This window comes from Sus scrofa, chromosome 12, assembly GCF_054392235.1.
Source record: "Sus scrofa isolate SSC_HxYL_T2T_F1_AM1 chromosome 12, Sscrofa_HxYL_maternal_Yorkshire_Landrace_v2.0, whole genome shotgun sequence".
Taxonomy (NCBI): Eukaryota; Metazoa; Chordata; class Mammalia; order Artiodactyla; family Suidae; genus Sus; species Sus scrofa.
The window spans coordinates 64,417,474-64,438,690 of NC_139394.1; the positions used below are offsets into that span (position 1 = coordinate 64,417,474).

Genomic DNA, 21,217 nt, shown 5'->3' on the forward strand with positions numbered 1-21,217 from the left:
GCTTCACCTCATCTACGGGGATCATGTTCAGGACACACGGGGATGTTCGGGGGGCAAGTCCTTTGTTGGAAAAACACCTGGACGTTCACCATTGCCAGATGGTTACTTAAAACATGATTTTGCTCTACCTTAATATAGAACACACTGATGGCACATTTAACAAGGGTTTAAAATTTATGTTTCCTCCAGCTTCACTGAGGTATGATCGACATCACTTAGCACATTTTTAATTAAATTAAATGCTTGGCCAGTGTCATTCAGCAATATGAGAGCTTGAATAACCATGACATTTAAATAGAACTGCCGTACAGTAGTAATTCTGTCACTGTTTTATTTCTTTTTCCTTGGTTTATAAGAGTCTCACTCATCAGGGTGTAGCTGTTAGGGAAATGGGAACATGGGCAGAGTATTTAGGATTGTAGTCAATATTGTGATTTAGCTGAAGAGAGCAGTGGGAACTCAAAGGCAAAGACAGGTGACACATGCTCATCCCAACACCTTGTAACATTCATTCAATCTGCCCCAAGTCTGCAGAATTCTTCACTCCCAAATGCAGACAATTACAATGGCCCTTGAAATCCCTGATCATATATTCTTTAATGTATTGTCTTCTCATGATCACTACTCCTGAGAAGAGACATGGAGACAACTGGATACGGTTTTACCTCTCCTCTTATACAGAGTCAACCAGAACAGATGCGGAGGTATTTTCCCCGCACAGCTCAGAACCATGTGGTAGGAAAACATAGCTGATACGAACAGGAAGATTGCCCACGTGAAACGCAAGTATGGGATTCTGACAGTTTTTTCAGGGCGTTTTCAAATGTTTAAGGATAATTTTGTATCTAGTAAAGGGATGGTTTTGTAGTTTTTATGCAAGCCCATTCTGCCTCTATATTCAAGAATAATTTTTAAAATGACAAGGCTAGGAGTTCCTGTCGTGACTCACTGATAAAGAACTCAACTAGTACCCACAAGAACAGGGGTTCAATCCCTGGCCTCGCTCAGTGGATTAAGGATCTGGCATTGCCATGAGCTGTAGTGTAGGTCACAGACACGGCTTGGATCCCATGCTGCTGTGGCTATGGCAAAGGCCGGCAGCTACTAGACCCCTAAGCTGGGAACTTCCATATGCCGTGGGTGCAGCCCTAAAAAGACCAAAAACAAACAAACAAACAAACAAACAAATGACGAGGCTACAAGAGAAACGCTGGATTAATAAACTAAATCCGGAAAGACACACACACCCGCAGCTCCCTAACCCCAGCTGAGAAGCTGGGAGATGTGTGAAGAGCACCTCTTTCTTTTCTGTGCAAAAGCCACAAAAATTGCTCTTTGGCCCAATGGGGCATCATTGTTCCACTGGAAACAATCCAAGGATGTACTACTGGGAAAGCTGTCTCAGAGTGCGGCCGGACCCCAGACTGGCTCTTTGGGCCTGTCCCCTGGAACTGCCAAGCCTGCACCCTGCCCTCCCTGCCCCCAACCTACTGGGCTCAGGGTTACTCCTTATGAAGGGACTTGAATAAGCATGCTTCCCATCTTGCAGTGAACTGGAGAGCTCATTTTCATTATTTGAAAAATCTAATACAGACATTTGACAACGTGGGCAGTCTACCCAGAATAATGAAGAAAGTTTCTCAATTTGTCTTTGCAGATAAATAGCCCACTGATGTCACAACGCGGTCCTTCCAGAGAAAACACCGAAATTAATGAACAATTGTTTAAGATTGTCACTGGGTCATGAACAACTGATAAACATGTCAATTATCTCAAGAGAAAACTAGATAAGGTAAGAAATATATTTTTTAAAATATTATTGAGTTTGGAGTTCCCATAGTGTCACAGTGCAAACGAATCCAACTAGGAACCATGAGGTTGTGGGTTCAATCCCTGGCCTCGCTCAGTGGGTTAAAGATCTGGTGTTGCCATGAGCTGTGGTGTAGGTCACAGACGCGGTTCCGATCCCACATTGCTGTGGCTCTGGCATAGGCCAGCGGCTATAGCTCCAATTAGACCCCTAGCTTGGGAACCTCCATATGCCACAGGTGGTCCTAAAAACAACAACAAAAGTTACTGAATTTGCTTCCAAGAAAGCCAGGCAAGTATATTTATAATAAGTTTTCTCTTGGTATAAATTAAACTTAATGTTTTGGGGTTTTTTTACCACTCCTACTTCCCAGTTTTTCAATCTGTTTTCAACTAGTTTTAACTTATACTGAAAATGAATCATTAAAAAATTAACACAAGCACATCCAGGGGAGCGCTCGTTTCCCCCTTTCCCTTCCAGCTCACACGAGGATGTTAGGAACGGAGATTCTGTCCCTTCCTTCATCCTGGTCTGCGTTTCTCATGTCTCTGAATGTTACAAAATACCCCCGCATGTTGTGAGTACAACGTTCGAACGCCTGGATGAGCTGCTACTGTTGGAATATAAACCCTGATAAAATACTACACGAGAAGGTACAGGCTGAAAGACACAGGAACATTCCAGAAAAGGAATGCTTGCCCTGGAGAGGGATGGGAGCAGACCCTAAGCACTTTTCTCCACGTGGCTGCGGCGCCCCCCTCCGCGGATAAACACGCATGCGCTCCGGCGGGGTCGGAAAGGCCGGGTTCGCGCGCCCGCCCTCTTGTGGCCAGTATGGGGCAGCGCAGAGAGGCTGGCCGCCTACCCAATAGCAGAAACTAAATTTTCGGTTTCATCTAAATTACCTGAATTTGTGGGCGTACCTTGTCCGCAGCACTCCCTTATAATACCTTTTCTTTACCTGCGGTGTATAACAATGTCTCCACTTTCCATTTTCATTTGATTAGTTTGTGTTCTTCCTCTTTTTCTTGATAGTAAAGGGAAGGTTTCACCTCCACTCTCCATCATCTAGCCTTCATCTCACTGGAATGTATACACTGAGCACCACCCGCGTCAAGCCTGCCGAGCCGCCTTGTTCTGTTGCCTCCATCGCTCTCGGAAGGTAAAGCGCTCCCTTCGGCTCTCCCACCTCGTTCCAATTTGGCCTTACTGCTCACTCAGTAATCATTGAGGACGCCTTGTGTTAAGGGAGCCCCGGTTTCCAACAACCCCCCTAGATCAGCCTCAGCCTGTGAAGGAGAGCCCACAGAACTGGAACATTTTCCAGCCTTACGCCCCCTGCCTGTTCTGGATTGCCCACTTCTCTGAGCCTTTTAACCTCCCCTTTCACCGTTTGCCAGGCAGGTCTGGCATGTCTGCTTAGTGCCAAGCCACCTATTCCTCAGGGGCTCCAGAGCCCTCTCTGGCAGTGGGTCGGCACCCCCTCCTGGCATCCTCACCAGAGTGTTTAAATCCTTACCACAGGAGAGCGTTCCTTTTCAGTAAACCGTCCAGCACTCAGCTGTATGTTCTGCACTCTGGTCCAGCATCCTCAGCATCTAGACCCACACTATCCTGGTTCCTACAGGCACACGCTGGCCACGCCTGCAGCAACTGAATAGTTCTCTTCCTTGCTTATCAAGCCCAATGTTTCCCCTGCAGGGTTTTGTGGTGACTTGACCCTAGTTATTGGTCTAGTGATCAGGAGGTGGGGAAAGAGTAAATTGTGAGAGGGGCACAGGTTTTATCACAAAGTAGAAGCCTCGTCTGCTTCATCTTCAAACTAGACTTGGGAGGATCGGGTCCCGTTTGACCTCCCAAAGAAGTCAGACGTGTTTACAGGGTTTGGCATCAATCTAAATATCCCCATCCCAAGTCTCGGGGTTTCCTCCCTCCAAACAAGGTCCTGATGTAGGCATAGCAAAGTTCCTGGGATCAAGAATTCAACTTACCTGAAGTTAAGCTTTGCTCCTTCAGAGGACAGTGGGAGTGGTACTTCGTGACTTCCAAGGCTGTGTCATAATCAGCCATGGAGCTTCTCTATAGTTCACTAGAACACTTGCTCTTTTTTTTTTTTTTTTTTTTTTTGGCCACACCCACCACATACAGAGTTTCCTAAGCCAGGGATTTAGCTGTGGCACCACAGCAGTGACAGCGCCACGTCGTTAACCCCTAAGCTTCTAGGGAACTCCAAGAACACCTGCTCTTAAAGCCCAGAGCTGCTATTTTCAGCTGCCAACTGAGTCCTTCATCCCAAAAAGGCCTCTACAGGCACTGTGATCATATCCAAGCTGAGTTCATCCTTAAACCACCTCAGCCCAACCTGGCAACATGTGAGTAGAAAATACATCTTGGAAGTGGAATCAGGATTTGATTTGATTTGCCATCAAATCATCTCAACTGAGACTCCTGACACAATGGAGCAGAGAAGAGCCACATCCACTGTTCCCCTTCCAAATTCCTGATCCACAGAATTCATGAGCATAATAAAGTGCTTGTTCTCTAACACCATTAAGCTTCGGTGTGGTTTGACAGCACAGCATTAAATCATGGGAACTCTGGAATACGTTTTCTATCCTTTTATTTTCAAGCATTTTATATAGGTTTTGAGTGTCTTATAAACAACTTGATGCTGGATGTTGCTCTTTTTTCCAATATGAGAGTCTCAGAAACAGATTACTAAGGAGATGCTCAGAATCTTGAACAGTTAAAACCCATGTCTTCCCTGCCCATCCTTCCTCTAGCCACTCTGGCACCAGTTTTGCTCTGGTTGATTAGCGCGGGTCTCTCACCACCACTCCACCGTTCTCCCCCTCTCCCTGATACTGCTCCCCGACCTCCGTCCCACGCGTCTGCCAGACCTGCCCCAGCCCAGAGAAACTTTAAAGTACCCTCGGAACCTCGCCGGCCAACAAGCAAGGCCCCTCTTTGGGTGGAGGAGGTTGCCATGGAGACGGGTCCGTGGTCCGCGGCTCGGGTGCGGAGGGCCGGGAGCGGCTTCCGATTGGCTCGGCGGGCGCGCAGCGTTCTCCCTGCGCACATGCGCGGTGGCGCCGAGGCGAGGTCGCGGCAGAGCCGGGGCGCGGCGGGTTCCGGGCCGGGCTTCCCAGGACCGAGCTGGACAGGCGGCTCCGGCCGAGGCGCGGTGCTCTCTGGCACCGGACGTGGCGGGGCCAAGGCCCCTCCGCAGCGCGGGGCCGAGCCCGCCACGCAGGCGCCGCGGCCGCCGCCATTGTTGCCCCGGGCCTCTCGGGCCGCTCCGCTGCGTGTCCGCGGGTTCGGCCACAGGTAAGGATGCGGGCGGCCTGCCGGGTGGAGGCTGCAGGGCGGTCCCCGCACAACCGCTCGCGACCCTCCTGCTGCGGAGTTAGGGGATCCAGTTGGGGAGGAGAGGCGAGGGGAGCCTCTGCCTTGCAGGCCTGGTGAGCAGCAGACTTTGGGGGACACGACGGGGTTGAGGAGGGCTCAGAGTTGTAGCCGTGGACAGGTGGTGTTGGTTCTCCTCCAGGTCAGGCCTGCAAGGAGGTTTTCTGCAGGAGTCCTGATTTCAAATGTATTCCTAAGGAATGGTGTCCTGTGGAAGCTCTTAACGGGCTTCAAGCTACGCTAATCTCATCTGCTTTCCAGTCCCCAGCCCTCAGATGGTGATGGGCTGGAACAGGCTGGTAGTAACATGCAGGCAGGTAAATGGCTCGCCCTTTTCCCCTGACCATTCCCTTGGCAACCCTGGGCACTTGAGGAGGAAGCTCTCCTCCTAGTTTGTTTTAAGTAAGGTTTGCTCTGTTATTTAGAGAGCCAGTTCAGTCGATACAACTTCTGTTACATCTGTGACTAAAGTACGGCAGCTTTCTTTCTGTAAAAAAAAAAGAAAAAAAACTTTGTTAAAACAAGGTAAATGTTTGACCTGTCATTTTGCTCAGGATTCAAGTCTTTGCTTCTGTCCTCACCTTGTTATGGCAGTCCCAACATGTGCCAAGGGCAGATTGAATCCATCTTGCAAGTCTAAGACTATAAGGCGGGGAGACCACGGGTATATTTGTACACTCCGGATGGTCCATTTCTGTTTGTGCAAATGGCAGAGAGCACCAGGGATTCTTGACCTTGTGGTCTGTTCTTGTGTTTCAGGATCTCTTAACCATCCCTAAAAGTAAGACTGCTAACTCTGCCTTGACTCTGTTCTGCCCCTGGCTGCAGCAGCCCTGGATAAATGTCTTTGTGGCTCTAGCATTCGACTCCAAACAGTTGGCTCACTCCTGGAGAAATAAAGGCTGTTGCCAGGTTGGCTCTCCTGTCTGTAGCAATGTTCTCCCCGGGCAAGAGGACAGCCAGTTCTTCCCGTGCCCAGGTCCTTCTAACGTGGAAACCAGACAAGGCTCAGGGTGGACCCCGAAATGCTGAGAAGGAAATCCTCGCCGCAAGACTCTTGCGTGACACTGAGACCTGTCGGCAGAACTTTAGGAACTTTCCGTACCCAGACCTGGCTGGTCCTCGGAAGGCATTGAATCAGCTCCGAGAGCTCTGCCTTAAGTGGCTAAGACCCGAGATTCACTCTAAGGAACAGATCCTGGAGCTGCTGATTCTGGAACAGTTCCTGACCATCCTGCCTGGGGAGGTTAGGACTTGGGTGAAGTCCCAGTACCCAAGGAGCAGCGAGGAGGTGGTGACTCTGGTGGAGGATTTGACTCAGATTCTAGAGGAGGAAGGTGAGACTTGTGGGGCAAAGAGGGGAGGAGTCCTGGGTGGTCGGAGAAAACAGCCGTCCGTCCTGGAGCAGCCCTTGGAGGTGATTAGGAGAACAGAGGTTAGCGAGTGATACCGGCTTCACGTGAGCCCCACTCTGCATGGCGCCCCCCTCAGCTTGCCCCCCTCAGAACCCAACACACCCAGAGGACATGTGTCATAAAACAGTGACCAGACACAAACAAATTACCCCCATGGGAGCCCTCAGGACATTTCCCTAAAGAGTTTGAACCATTCTGTAAAAGTGCCCCGAGAACATCTCTTTACTAAGTAAAACAACAGCTCACAAAACTCATATCACATGAGGATTTAGTAGAAAATTGTGTATTTGGGACATGTTCATTAGACGCCCAGAGCAGACTTGGTTTTGAAGCCTGTGCTGATGTCCTAGGATAAGTCATTGCCTCTTCCCTTTGGTTCTTTGAAGTGGGCATACGCTGTTTTTGGTTTCCTTCTGACTCCTCACTTTGAGGAAATGTAGGCCTCTGCTGGTGAAGCGTTTCCTGGGCTGTGCACACAGGACTGACCTCCACATGGTCTTTGTCTTCCCTAGCTGCTTCTCAGAACTCTGCCCTTTCTCAAGAAACCCCAGAGGAAGACTCCAAAGGAAGACAAGCTTTCCAGGCAGGGTGGCTAAATGACTTGGTGACCAAAGTGAGTGTCAGTTTCTTCTGTGATTTTAAAATGCAATCCTGGAGTGTGAGAACCTTGTCTAACCTGGCCCTCTCACTGCTTTGACTCTGAAAGTCCTATCACGGACCTAAGCCTCAGTTTTTCTCCTTTAGTCACCTTGGCCTGTTAAGGTAGGTGAATGCCTCATATCAGAAGGGGGATCCTGGAGTTCCCGTCGTGGCGCAGTAGTTAACGAATCCGACTAGGAACCATGAGGTTGCGGGTTTGGTCCCTGCCCTTGCTCAGTGGGTTAAGGATCTGGTGTTGCCATGAGCTGTGGTGTAGGCTGCAGAGGTGGCTCGGATCTGGCACTGCTGTGGCTCTGGCGTAGGCTGATGGCTACAGCTCCGATTCAACCCCTAGCCTGGGAATCTCCATATGCCGTGGGAGCGGCCCAAGAAATAGCAAAAAAAAAAAAAAAAAAAAGAAGAGGGAATCCAGGAGTTCCCATAGTGCCCAGTGATTAACGAATCTGACTGGGAACCATGAGGTTGCAGGTTTGTTCCCTGGCCTTGCTCAGTGGGTTAAGGATCTGTTGTTGCCGTGAGCTATGGTGTGGTTCGCAGATGCGGCTCGGATCTGGCATTGCTGTGGCTCTGGTGTAGGCCGGCGGCTACAGCTCCGATTAGACCCCTAGCCTGGGAACCTCCATATGCAGCAGGAGCGGCCCTAGAAAAGGCAAAAAAAAAAAAAATCCAGCGGCAATGCCTCAGGTTGCTGCAGAGGTGTGGGTTCCATCCCCAGGCTTGTGCAATGGTTAAAGGATCCTGTATTGCCACAGCTGCAACTCAGATTCAGTCCCTGGCGCCCGAACTTCCATATGCTATGGGTGCATTCCAAAAAGAAAAAAAATCAAACAATAGTTACAATATTATTTTTCTTCATTAACAAGTAATTAAAGGCCTCAAATTACATGGTGTTACGCTTTATCATGAGTCTGCTATTTTAAGGAAGAGCAGCTCAGGTCATCTTACAAGAAAGGTTTACTATAAAAATATACATGGTCCAAAATTGAAACCAGCTCAAGACTGTGGTTCCTGAGTTCCCTTCATGGCTGAGTGGTAACAAACCCAACCAGTATCCATGAGGACGCTGGTTCGATCCCTGGCCTTGCTCAGTAGCTTAAGGATCTGGTGTTGCTGTGAGCTGTGGTGTATGTTGCAAACGTGGCTTGAATCCCGCGTTGCTGTGGCTGTGGCTGTGGCGTAGGCTGGCAGCTATAACTCTGATTCTACCCCTAACCTGGGAACTTCCATATGCCACAGGAATGGCCCTAAAAAAAGACTGTGGTTCCCCCATCACACACGGACTTGCCCCTTCCTGCTAGTTCCTGAATCAAGTGATGTCACGTTTGATATTTCAGGAATCCATGACGTTCAAAGACGTGGCTGTGGACATCACCCAGGAGGACTGGGAGCTCATGCGTCCTGTGCAGAAGGAGTTGTACAAGACTGTGACGCTGCAGAACTACTGGAACATGGTTTCTCTGGGTGAGCAAGTGTCACCTGCGGCCCCTGCCCACCCCCCCCAACAGCCTACCCACCAGCTGTTAAAAATGGCTCAGGCCTAGAGGTGAGCATGCTCATCCTGGTCAGGCACAGAAACGGCCAAGTTCTACTCCCTTTTCCCGAATGAAAGGTTTCTAGGTGAGAGGTCATCAGAAACTAGGGTGCACAGCCTCCCAGAGCCACCATCCAGCACCAGGCCTTGCTCGTTGCCCACTTCCCCCAGGATCTCTACGCATGCGTCCTACAGCATGGCAGGAAATTTTTGTCCCAGCTCCGCAAAGGTCAGTGACCTCATTCACTAGGTCGTATCCACAAACCATTTTTCTGTTGGAGGTCTGTCCTCATTGGCAAGAAGAAGTCAGGCAGTAAAATTTGAACAACCTTTTTTCTCTAGGATAATACTCCATCTGTTCCTCCTGAACAGGACTTACAGTGTACAGACCAACTGTGATTCCCATATTGGAAGAGCCGTGGATGGTGATCAAAGAAATTTTAGAAGGCCCTAGTCCAGGTGAGAGAACCACCAGCGGATGGCGTTCTTTGTGCTCAGGAGCCTTACTGTCCTGAGGGCGGTGAGATATGATTTTAAATATGGCCAAGTCACTTCACACAGAGACATCCCAGCCTGTGGAGGACTCTGAGCTGCTGTGCATTGCTTCCTTACAGAAGCCGTCTTCAGGAAGAGATTTTTCAGATGTCATTTTTACACCCTCCCCTACTCCCCACCCCCGCCAACGTCTCATTTTGTGCTTCTCCATGACCCTTTGTTCTGTCCCTTAGAGCTTTGTCTTTGGCTTTCCTTATGTTCCCTCCTTTTTTTTTTTTTTTTTTTTTTTTTTTTGGCTGCACCCACAGCATGCAGAAGCTCCCAGGCCAGGGATGATCAGCCTGTACCCCTGCAGTAGACTAAGCCACAACAGTGCCAATGCTGCTTCCTTAACTACTAGGCCACCAGGGAACTCCTCCTTCCATTTTTAAACACACATGAATGTCCCCTAAAATCCCAAATTTTGAACCTTCTCAACTTGTTTTTGACTTTCTTTTCTGTTTATTGACAAAACTCTGTAGCCCCCTGCCTTCACTCTCCTCATTCTTTTCCTTTTTATTTTCTAATTATTTTAAAAGATAGTGTATTCACAAGATCAAAAATTGTAAAAATATATAAAGCCAGATCTCTGCAGACAGAAGTCTCCCACCTGTGTGCCATGTTCACCCAGTTCCTCCCTCTATGTCATCAGTCTGTGGATTGATGCTTAGAGGCCACATGACTATTCTGTTCCCTGGTGACCTTTCATTTAAGGACATTAGCGTCCATTGAGGATCCTTGCTTTGTTACTTTTCTGGTTGCAAGATGGTGATTTTCTGACTCTGCTGTCCCTTCTTAATGATAATCTGTAAAGAATCGTGGTGTCTCTTCCCACCCCATTTTTATATGTATGTGTCACTATGGAGTAATGGAATTTTTAAAAATTTATTGTGTTACTAGCCCATTAATTCCAGTTGTGGGGGGAGGGGTGTTTGTTTTTGATGCTCAGTCATCCCAAATTTGGGCAGTGGCAGCCTTTCAGACCAAGTCCACTGTCCTTTTGAGAGGTCCCCAGTCTTTGAGCATTTCCTGGCTGATGATCTGTAGGCTCGCTTGTGCCTCTCGACCTGGGACTTCTCTAAGGAACAAGGGTCATTTTAATGGTGATTAGGGATGATAAACCAGGATCTGGGCAGCATTAGTCCTCTGGGTACCATTGCTTCTCCATCTGTGCAGTAGATCGAACTCTGTGTTTGTGAAGATCTCTCTGATCCTGCCTCACACTGACAGCTGTAATTCAGATCCAACACCACAAGGGAGCATATGGAAGCTCCCAGGCTAGGGGTTGAATCAGAGCAGCAGCTTCCAGCCTACACCACAGCCACAGCAACATGGGATCCAAGCCTTGTCTGTGACCTACACCACAGCTCACGGCAACGCCAGATCCTTAACCCACTGAGCAAAGCCAGGGATCAAACTCGTGTCCTCATGGATACAAGTCGAGTTCGTTACCCCTGAGCCACGACAGGAACTCCCCCACACCCATTTTCTGTCTCCTTTCCCACACAGTGAGTCACCTGCTTCCCAATATCAGTATAGTTACTCATTTGCTCTTTCATAAAATACACACAAAAATGATTTCAGGATCATATCGTTATCATTGAAATAACAAACTGCTCAGGTAGAGTTCAGAATTTCCTCATGTCCTTAGAATATATTCCACTAAAGATAAAAGGAATGTCTGTATATGTCTGATTGGGTCACTTAGCTGTACAGCAGAAATTGGCTGTGGTGTTCCCACTGTGGCATAATGGGAACAGCAGTGTCTCTGCAGCGCCAAGATGCAGGTTCAATACAAGGCCCAACACAGTGGGTTAAAGGAGCCAGTGTTGCTGCAGCTGCAGCATAAGTAGCAACTGTGGCTTGGATCTGATCCCTGGCCCGGGAAACTTCATATGCTGTGGGGCAGCCAAAAAAAAAAAAGTACACTTATACTAGCAATTTCTTTATGGCATCGCTCAGGCTTATTACTTTAAGCTTTTTTTGCTTGTTTGTTTTGTCTTTTAGGGCCTCACTGGCGGCATATGGAAGTTCCCAGGCTAGAGGTTGGAATCAGAGCTGCAGCTGCCAGCCTACACCACACGGCCACAGCCATGCCAGGTCCAAGCCATGTCTGCGACGTAGACCGCAGCTCACAACAGTGCTGGGTCTTTAACCCATTGAGCGGGGCTAGAAATCTAACCAGCAACCTCATGGATACTAGTCAGGTTTATTACACTGAGCCACAATGGGAAACCGCTGAGCTTGTTAATTGTTATTTATAACTTTAGTGCTTCCTTCTCAGGTGTATGAAACAGTCTTTCAGAGACTGATTCTGATTACATAGAAGCTAAACTCAGCCTCTAGTACTATCTCATCATTTCTTTTTTTTTTTTTTATGCAGTTACTTTTATTAAACTTCATTTTGATTGTCATTTTAATGCTGAGAGCAGTTTGCAGCTGAAGGAAAGAACTCTGGGTAGGACCTAAGAAGGCAGTTGATATCTCTCTTTCTTTTTTTTTTATGTGTTCTAAAATAAACCATTTTTTTTTATTATCTCATCATTTCTGATGATCATATATTATGGATGTATATACATGCCTCCCATGTAGTCTGTCACCATTCTCATTTTGTTTTTTTTAAGGGGGGAAGTGATAAATCGTGGTTTGAGAAAGTTGTTTTTAAATTTTTTTCCTCCAGAAAAAGTAATTTCTAGTACTAAATAACAATAAAAGAAATATAGCCAATTTATTGAAAATCAGAAAATTTTTTTGAATCTAAAATCTCAGTTAGTGTTTTGGTAACATATATCTAGTTCTATGCTAGTTATGATACTGCTTTTTTTCAATTAACATTACTACTAAGCATTTTCTAATATCTGAATTTTGTATTTGAATCAAAGTAATAAAAATAGTTTGTAAATTCAAGCAGCACAGGGAAGCATGAAGAAATGTGTCTTCCTCCCTTACTTACATATAGACACACACCTGCAGACACTGCTGATCCACTGCAGAAGGCCTGACACTGCAGAAGCCCCTTGTTTGGGATGAGAAGAGGGAGACGCATATCTTTACACATGTGGGGCCTCTCTATATGTCATTTTTTGCCTCTTTTTTTCCCCACTTACTATGTCCTTTTTCTATCAATATACTTAACCTCGTTATTTTTATCAGTTACCAATATTCCATCCTCTCCTGTTCTAGCTAGAATTTTATTGATGGATGAGTCTGTTGAATGGATATATTTGTAAAGTTATTATCCTTTAATTTGCATCTTAAAAAGTTTTTGAACTGTCCAAGTACTGTCTTTGCTATAATATACACTCCATATCTGATTACATTTCATCATGTAATTCTTTTTTTTTGGTCTTTTTAGAGCTGTACCTGTGGCGTATGAAAGTTCCTGGCTGCCAGCCTGCACCACAGCCACAGCATTGTCAGGTCTGAGCCACATCCTCCACCTATGCCACAGCTTGCAGCAACACCAGATCTTTAACCTATTGAGTGAGGTTAGGGATCGAACCTGCATCCTCATGGATACTAGTTGGGTTCTTAACCCACTGAGCCACACGGAAACTCCCATGATATAATTCAGAATATTTGCAAGTCATATCTTTCTTACCTAATTTCAAAGGAGAAAGGTATTGTAAGTTAATTTTGTTTTAAACAACCATAATGGAAACATAATAGTCATCAACAAATCCTCATATGATTGCTTTTTAGCCATGTTTGGGCATCCAAGTTTTTCTTGGTGTGTGTGTGCACATGAGCGCCTGTGCTTGCACACATACATACACACACTTTCATTTGAGTTGACCTTTTTGCAGCAACATATTGTCATTTATTTTACCAATTCAGTTAGATAGCCTCCATAGAGCCTTCGGCCATGTAAAAAAAAATTTTTATTAAAGTATAGTTTATTTACAATGTTGCACTAATTTCTGTTGTAATGGGCCATTTCTGAAGGAAACATAAAAGAAGCATAAGCTATTTCCAGAGTTTGTATCTGAGTTGGAAATATAAGCAACACACAAAATTGTGAAATAATAATGTGAGGGCAGGTCTTCCCATCGGCCCAATATTATAGTAGGTTGGACCATATCAGACTCTTGATATTCAGCCATATTGACATACAGAAGAAACAATTTCATATGACTCAACCTAATCCTAATTTAGGATTATGGGTCACAAGCATCTTTTTCAGTAGGTTGACAAGGTGTCACAAGAGAAGGCCTGGAGTCTGGGATCAGGGGCACCATTAGAAGAGTAGGAGGATGTAGTTGTGTCATGTGGGTAACTTTGAACTTTAAGCTGAACATAAAGTGTTTGGTAGAAGGTAGAATAGAAAAAGCTAGATGATTTGGGGACTGAATACTGAGTGGAGGTATTTTTGAATTTTCTTTCTCTTTTATCCTTTAAGCCATTGATTCTAAAACTTCAGTGTGCTTCAAAGCCTCCCAGAGGGCTTAGCCCACCCCCAAGTTTTCTGATTCAGTACATCTGGGAGGGGCCCTGTCACCTGGTATATTCCAGGTGACAGTGGTGCTTACACCACTGGTCTGGGGTCTGTATCCCTAAGAACCATTGCTTTAGGCTGCAGGAGATACCCAGATGTGTTTAAGCCTGGAACACACTCTTTGGAACTGCCTTCAGAATATTTTATAGGGTGTGGGGAATACATCAGAAGGAGGGGTGATGACAGCCTGCCTGCTTTATGACCCGTCATGTAAGTTATAGTGTACAAAAGTATAAATAATTGTGTGATAAATGTCACCCCACCTTGTCCCACAGTCTTGTTTCCTATTTCCCCATCTTAGCTCTGACCTAACCTATCCTGTTAACTCTCTGCCCCTATTGAGTGGTGAGGAGTCCCCCACTTCAACGATTTAGTCCTGTTCTCTGCCCTTTACCCTCCTCTCCCATGCCATAAGGACAGAACTATAACCTTTTTAGGCATTTTATTCATGTTCATTATTTTGTTTCTGCTTTGGCACCTTCTTCTCTCCAAACAGAGCAAAACTTTGTATATTTTTTTAAATTTCAGAATGGGAAACAGAAGCCCAAGAGGGTCCTCCAGCAGAAAATATTTCTAAACTCACAAAGGATGAAACCAAGCCCATCAAGCTGGAAGAACCCTATGATTATGAGAACACAATGGAGGGACAGGCAACAGGGACCTTCAGGAGGATTCCCACCAAGAGAGATTTCAATTTGAAGTCAGTCCTTTCACAAGAAGATGATCCTACAGAAGAGTATTTTAGTAAATACAGTATATATACAAGTAATTTTGAAAAGCATCCAAACCTAATTATACAGTTTGGTACCCAGTCGGATGATAAAACTTTTGTGTACGATGAAAGGGCAGCCTTCAATCATGTCTCCTATGGGATCGTACACAGAAAAATATATCCTGGAGAGAAGCCTTATAAGTGTAACGTGTGTGGAAAGAAGTTTAGGAAATACCCATCCCTCATCAAGCACCAAAGCAGCCATGCCAAAGAGAAGTCTTATGAATGTGAAGAGTGTGGGAAAGAGTTTAGACACGTCTCATCCCTCATTGCACATCAGAGGATGCACACGGGAGAGAAGCCGTACGAGTGCCACCAGTGTGGGAAAGCCTTCAGCCAGCGTGCACACCTCACCATCCACCAGAGGATCCACACGGGAGAGAAGCCCTACAGGTGTGATGACTGTGGGAAGGACTTCAGCCAGCGTGCCCACCTCACCATCCATCAGAGGACACACACTGGCGAGAAACCCTACAGGTGCTTGGAGTGTGGAAAAACCTTCAGCCACAGCTCATCGCTGATTAACCACCAGAGAGTCCACACTGGAGAAAAACCTTACATATGCAATGAATGTGGGAAAACATTCAGTCAGAGCACACACCTCCTTCAACATCAAAAGATACACACGGGAAAGAAACCATATAAATGCAATGAGTGCTGGAAGGTGTTTAGTCAGAGTACTTACCTGATTCGACATCAGAGGATTCATTCTGGAGAGAAGTGTTACAAATGCAATGAGTGTGGGAAAGCCTTTGCTCATTCCTCAACTCTTATTCAGCATCAGACTACTCACACTGGAGAGAAGTCCTATATATGCAATATATGTGGGAAAGCCTTCAGCCAGAGTGCAAATCTCACCCAACATCATAGAACACACACTGGAGAGAAACCCTATAAGTGCAGTGTGTGTGGGAAAGCCTTCAGCCAGAGTGTACACCTTACTCAGCATCAGAGGATCCATAATGGAGAAAAACCCTTTAAATGCAATATATGTGGGAAAGCGTATAGGCAGGGTGCAAACCTTACTCAACATCAGAGGATTCACACCGGAGAGAAGCCCTATAAATGCAATGAATGTGGGAAAGCATTTATTTATTCTTCATCACTTAACCAACATCAGAGGACTCATACTGGAGAAAGACCCTATAAATGTAACGAATGTGACAAAGATTTTAGCCAGAGAACATGCCTTATTCAACACCAGAGAATTCACACGGGAGAGAAGCCCTACGCATGCCGTGTATGTGGTAAAACCTTCACCCAGAGTACAAACCTCATTCAGCATCAGCGTGTCCATACAGGTGGCAGACACCGTAATTAATGCACACAGGAGACTCCACTTAGGTTTTAAACCTTAAATTTTCTTTTGTATTCTGTGTGTTTAAAACATTACTCAAAAGAGGTGCAATATAGGTTAGCTATCACTCAGAAGAAGCATCAGAATTAGTAATGTGGGTATAACCTATTTAAATTTATTGTGAAATTTAAGAAGAAAACATTCACTTCCTAACCTTTATTTGATACCAGTTCGGTTCATTCCAGAAGGAAAGCTTAGGAAAGTAAGAGTACTCAAAAATTTGTAACTCAACTCTGTGCTTGAAGTACTTCTTAATGAGGCCTTATGTGTGTAACTTGGGAAAGCGTCCATCCAGCAGAGATTTCACACCAGGAGTAATCCCAGGGCAACAGGAATGAAAAAGCTGCTTTCAAGCCTTTGGTTCTTCCCAGCTTTGAAGCCTTAAATATTGAAAGGGTCCCCTCCCCCCTTTTTACTTCCCTTTTCTATTATGCCATAACCACCATGTGGAGCCAGTAGGTTAAAAAAAAAAAAAAATAGATCAGAGTATCTTAAAGGTTTCTCTGTGACCACTGTTTAATTACACTTTTCCTCAAATGCTGAAAGGAAGTATTTAAGTATTAAAGGAAGAGACGCTTAATGATGATCTGTAAGGATAGAGAAACTAATGTGTATATAACCCTTAAACATATGTACAGATTTAGTTAAACAGTCAAAAATTAAACACCCAATCTTAATCTTTAAAAAACCACACTAGCCTTAGTTTCACTAGGTTTTGACAACTGTCATCTGGAAGCAAAAAACACAATTGCTTTTGCTTTTTTTTTTTTTTTTTTTTTTTTTTTTGGCTGCAGTTCTGATTCGACCCCTAGCCTGGAAACTTCCCTATGCTGTGGGTGTGGCCCTAAAAAGAAAAAAAAATCTTTTTTCCCCACCTGTCTCCTAAATTCATAACCTTAAGTGTTCCCCTGTGACTGACTTTCTGTAGAAAGTCCATTTCTTCCATGGAAACACATTTCTTGAGTACTTGCTATGCTTAGGGCCCAGACTTCCTAATGGGATCCTTTCAGGACTTACTGTGCTGAAAACCACACATAATTTAAGCGACAGAAAGCTTTCTGAAGTAATGAAAGATAACAAAGGGAAAGACATGGTCTTAAGTCTCACGTGTGATGGAATGAACATAAGAAACCTGCTAAGATAGGTTGCCCAGTGCAACCACATTATCTTAGACAAGGAAGTTAATGAAAGAAGCTGTTTAAATAGCATGAGAAAATTAGTGGAAAATAGGCTTAAGTTTAGTGCAGAAAGTGAATCAGGAAAAAAACTGAAGACTTAAGGATGAGGAAAGAAAATACAGAGGTGAGTGTTAGAACTGAAATTACTGGATGTGGTTTACCTAAGAAAATAAGAGTGACGAATTGAATAGAAAGGCAAAATTCAGCCTGTTTATAAGAACTAAAACTAAAATGACTGATTTCAAAAGAATAGTTGAAATTGGTACTCCTCATACGTTTAAGTAAAATAGAGATTACTCTTAAAATAACAGGAGAAAAGTTTCATTGGAAAAATTATTGATGCAGAAGTCATCATTGGTGCAGTGATTATTAAACAGTAATAACTGAGTTTGTGGGGTCCCAAAGAGCCTAAAAAAAAACTGGCCGAAAGGCAAACAGGTAGAAATACCATTGTATTTACTATCCACAGCATCCCACTATCAGACTTTAAGACCATGTTCTGAGAGTTGGCGTTTTTTATCTAGCTCTTGATTCTTTCTTGATTCTTGTGTGTGTGTGTGTGTGTGTGTGGTGTGTCTTTTTTTAGGGCTGAACCCGAGGCATATGGAGGTTCCTAGGCTAGAGGTCGAATTGGAGCTGTAGCCATTGGCCTACACCACAGCCACAGCAACTCAGGATCTGAGCCGCATCTGCAAACTGCACCACAGCTCACAGCAACGCAGGATCCTCAACCCACTGAGTGAGGCCAGGAATCAAAGCTGTGTCCTCATAGATGCTAGTCAGATTCGTTTCCGATGAGCCACAACAGGAACTCCTATCTTGCTCTTGTTTCTTTAGTGCCTTGCCTGTGGTGGGTGGTCAATAGGTGTTGGCTGAATTAAAGAATAAATAAGTAGTTAAGTTAGACTTGAGTAGTAAGGTGGAAGTGACTGACATGGAGTAAAATTGACAAAATCTAAAATACTTTTTATGCATATGTGCAAGAAATACTTAACAAATATTTGTCATTTGTTGGTAATAGGAAGTTCTAAACAAATAATCTGGAAGTTCCCTTGTTAAAGATCTGGCTTTGCCACAGCTGTGGCACAGGTTGCAACTGCAGCACCAGTTAATCCCTGGCCAGGGAACTTCCATATGCTGTGGGCTCGGCCAAAGGGAAAAAAAAAAGTGAAGAATTCGAGTCCCCAAATCTTACAGTGGGGATGTTCCTAAAGAAATCATGAGACATCTTTGCACAGGAAGTTTTTCTGAGCTAGATGAGGAAAAACTGGTATAAGTTCTGGTGCCATAAATGCCAATGTAAGCATTTAGTGACCGTGCAGCTTCATTTGGATGTTGGAGAGACCTGAGGCAGGTGGCGAAGGACCTGGTGTGCTGGCATCTTCAAGGCTTTGTTGTTGAGTGTCTTCTTCAGGAAGTTGCTTTTCTCTTGTCCTCAAAATAGTTAATCCTTGATGGCATGGAATCATCCTTCACAAAGCGCTGGTTATCTCCAGGTTGCATAATACTCAAATTATGCTTCTGCCATATATCATGTTAAAAAATAACTATTGTATTTAGGATGCAATTTTTATAATACCACTTCATACCTTACACAACACTTTTCTCCTGGAATGAATGTGTGGAGTATTACAGTCCTTAGCGCCTTTCTTTGCATTACTTTGTATTTCCTACCTTTGTGTGTTTTATGTAAATAATGCATTTATAAGGTCTTCCACTGAAACACTGAGGCAATTGATGCCCTTATAAAATATAATAATAGTGGAGAATCCTAGATCTTTGTGCTTTTCCCACTTTTACAGTTGTCTGATCGACACTTTCATGTTTTTTAACAGATGGTCTTATTTTCCACAACTTTTTACTATGAAAATGTTCAAATATACAGAAAGGTTAAAGAATAAAACAAACTATATATCTGCCACCTAGATTTTAAAATTAACATTTGCCATACTTTTTAACTGAACAGTTGGAAAGTAATTTACAGACATGACATTTCACCCCAAAACACTTAAGCATGCATCTCATAAAAACAACAACAGTTACCATTTACACATCTCAAAAATGAACATTTATTCCCAGTATCCAATCCTCAGTCCATGTTTCCATTTTCCATGTTGATCTGTTCACATTGCACACGTTCTATGTGATTGTCTCATCTATCCAGAGCAGCTTCCTGCCTTTGATTTTTTTTCCAGGACTTTATTTTTTTTTAATAGCGCAAGTCAGTTGTAGAATATAACTGATTGTTAAATGTGCTTTATCTTGTTCCTGTAGTTTCTATAAATTAGCAGTTATGGCCAAAGGCTTGGTGTATTCAGGTTAGATATTTTTGACATTAACGCTTCGCCAGATGTAGTTCATATTGCATCATGTTAATATCTGGTTGACTCACTATTTGTGATGGCAAATTTGATCATGCCTTCCCAACATAATGGTTAATAGGTAAGCTGTGCACTGACACGGGCAGTGCACAGATAGCTAGTTTACCAGGAACCTTTTACCTGGTGATTTTGGTACCCAGTGATGATCTTTGCTGGAATCAGTCATTTCTTCAAGTTTTGCAAACTGGCGACTTTGTAATTCTTTTGTTTTTTCCTACACTTATTGACTGGCATTGTGTAAGAAATAACTTTCCTTCATCAACTGGAAATGCACTAGAGGCAGGGGCATGCTTGTCTTTTTCCTTATATTACCAGTTTTCAGAGTATGGAGTCACCGGCAGTGATGACACATGAGTCAGTGTGTCTCGAACAATTAGGTTCCTTGTTTCTGATGCTCTCATTATCCCAAGTTTGGCCAGTTGGACCCTTCAAGGAGCTCTTCTGCCCTTTGGCATTCCTTCTAATCTAGGGCACTTAACTGCCTTCTGACAAAGCTATCTTAGAGTCACCTTGCACTATGAATGCCCAGAGATGGGATGAGCTATTTCTCTAGGAATCTCTGGCTCTTGTTGATAGGCCGAAACTTATGAGACAGGATCTGGGCAGTAGGCATGCTCACTGCTACTGGACATGCTTAGCAAGTGGGCTGAGCCCTTCCGCCATTCACCTGAGTCTGCAGCAAGGCAACTCTACCCTCCGTTCATCAGTTACCTAATGTCTAATTATGTAATGGGAGCCATAATTACACACCCGGACAAATGACTGAAAGCAAACAACTAAGTCTTGTTGAGCGTACAACTCAATTGTAGAGAACCCAAGTGTTAGGTAGACTAGGAAGACCGCAAGCTTAAACACGAGAGGTCTTGAGCTGAGGCCATCAGCACTGCGTTTCCAGAGGAAGGGAGCCTGTCAGTTAACCACGCAAATGTGCTAAGCAGAGAGTATTAGCAGCTAGCTGTATGACACCTACTATGTTGTGTGTGAACACTGACATGTCCTAATTTTCTGTATAGAGAGGCTCATCACCCTCCTTTCCATCACCTTCCTTAAGGCAGGTCTGGATCTAAATTTCAATTCTGAGGATCTGTTTCATGCAAAGTACTAGGTTTTCTTGCTGAATTTTATTTGGTCTTTAAAACTTAAAACCATTCATTCTTTGACTCTTGTCTTCTGGTATCAATTCACTTGCATGTGCCTGTAACTGAGATTTTGCCCTTTCTCTGTTTTCATGGCTCTATTTCACTTTAATTATTACCCCCTTAGGACACTACAGCCATTAAAAATGGCAAGCATGTGCACTACAGTGATGTGTATAAATGTGTGTGTAACCTCGTCAGAAGCACTGGGTGCTCTGTGGATGGGGAAGTCAAGCCCAGGATGCCTGAAGTCATATACACAGCGACGGAATAAGGGCTGGATCCATGGGTTCTTTCTGTAAAATCCTGTGAAATGAAAACTCACAAATACGGGCAGGGAGAGTGGCTTCTCGGCAGGAAGTCTTTCCACTCTAACCGTGAAGCTCTCAGGAAGCCCCTTCCCCATCAAGAGTCCGCACGTCCGCCCGCGCGCAGTGCTCTCGCCCGCCCAGGGACGGCCCGCCATCGAGCTGGGTGGAGGCGACGGCCAAAGCCCAAGTTCGCCTCCTTCAGGGAGGGTTTCAGACCATCGCCGCGCCTCTC

At 44.7% G+C, this 21,217-nt stretch overlaps 1 protein-coding gene across 2 annotated transcripts; it reads left to right on the forward strand.

The window, feature by feature from the left end:
• Positions 1–4,887: 4,887 nt before the first annotated feature.
• ZNF287 (zinc finger protein 287) lies at positions 4,888–18,931 on the forward strand. 2 transcript variants are annotated; one of them, XM_003132027.6, is made up of 6 exons: positions 4,888–5,137; positions 5,975–6,552; positions 7,143–7,243; positions 8,625–8,751; positions 9,194–9,280; positions 14,379–18,931. In XM_003132027.6, the coding sequence occupies exons 2-6, from the start codon at positions 6,150–6,152 to the stop codon at positions 15,941–15,943; spliced, it is 2,283 nt and encodes a 760-aa protein (XP_003132075.2). In that variant the 5' UTR covers positions 4,888–5,137; positions 5,975–6,149; the 3' UTR covers positions 15,944–18,931. The 2 variants fall into 2 exon arrangements, with proteins under 2 accessions (XP_003132075.2, XP_013835769.1); XM_013980315.3 differs by lacking the exons at positions 4,888–5,137; positions 5,975–6,552; positions 7,143–7,243; positions 8,625–8,751 and adding an exon at positions 8,900–9,050.
• The last annotated feature ends 2,286 nt before the right edge of the window (positions 18,932–21,217 follow it).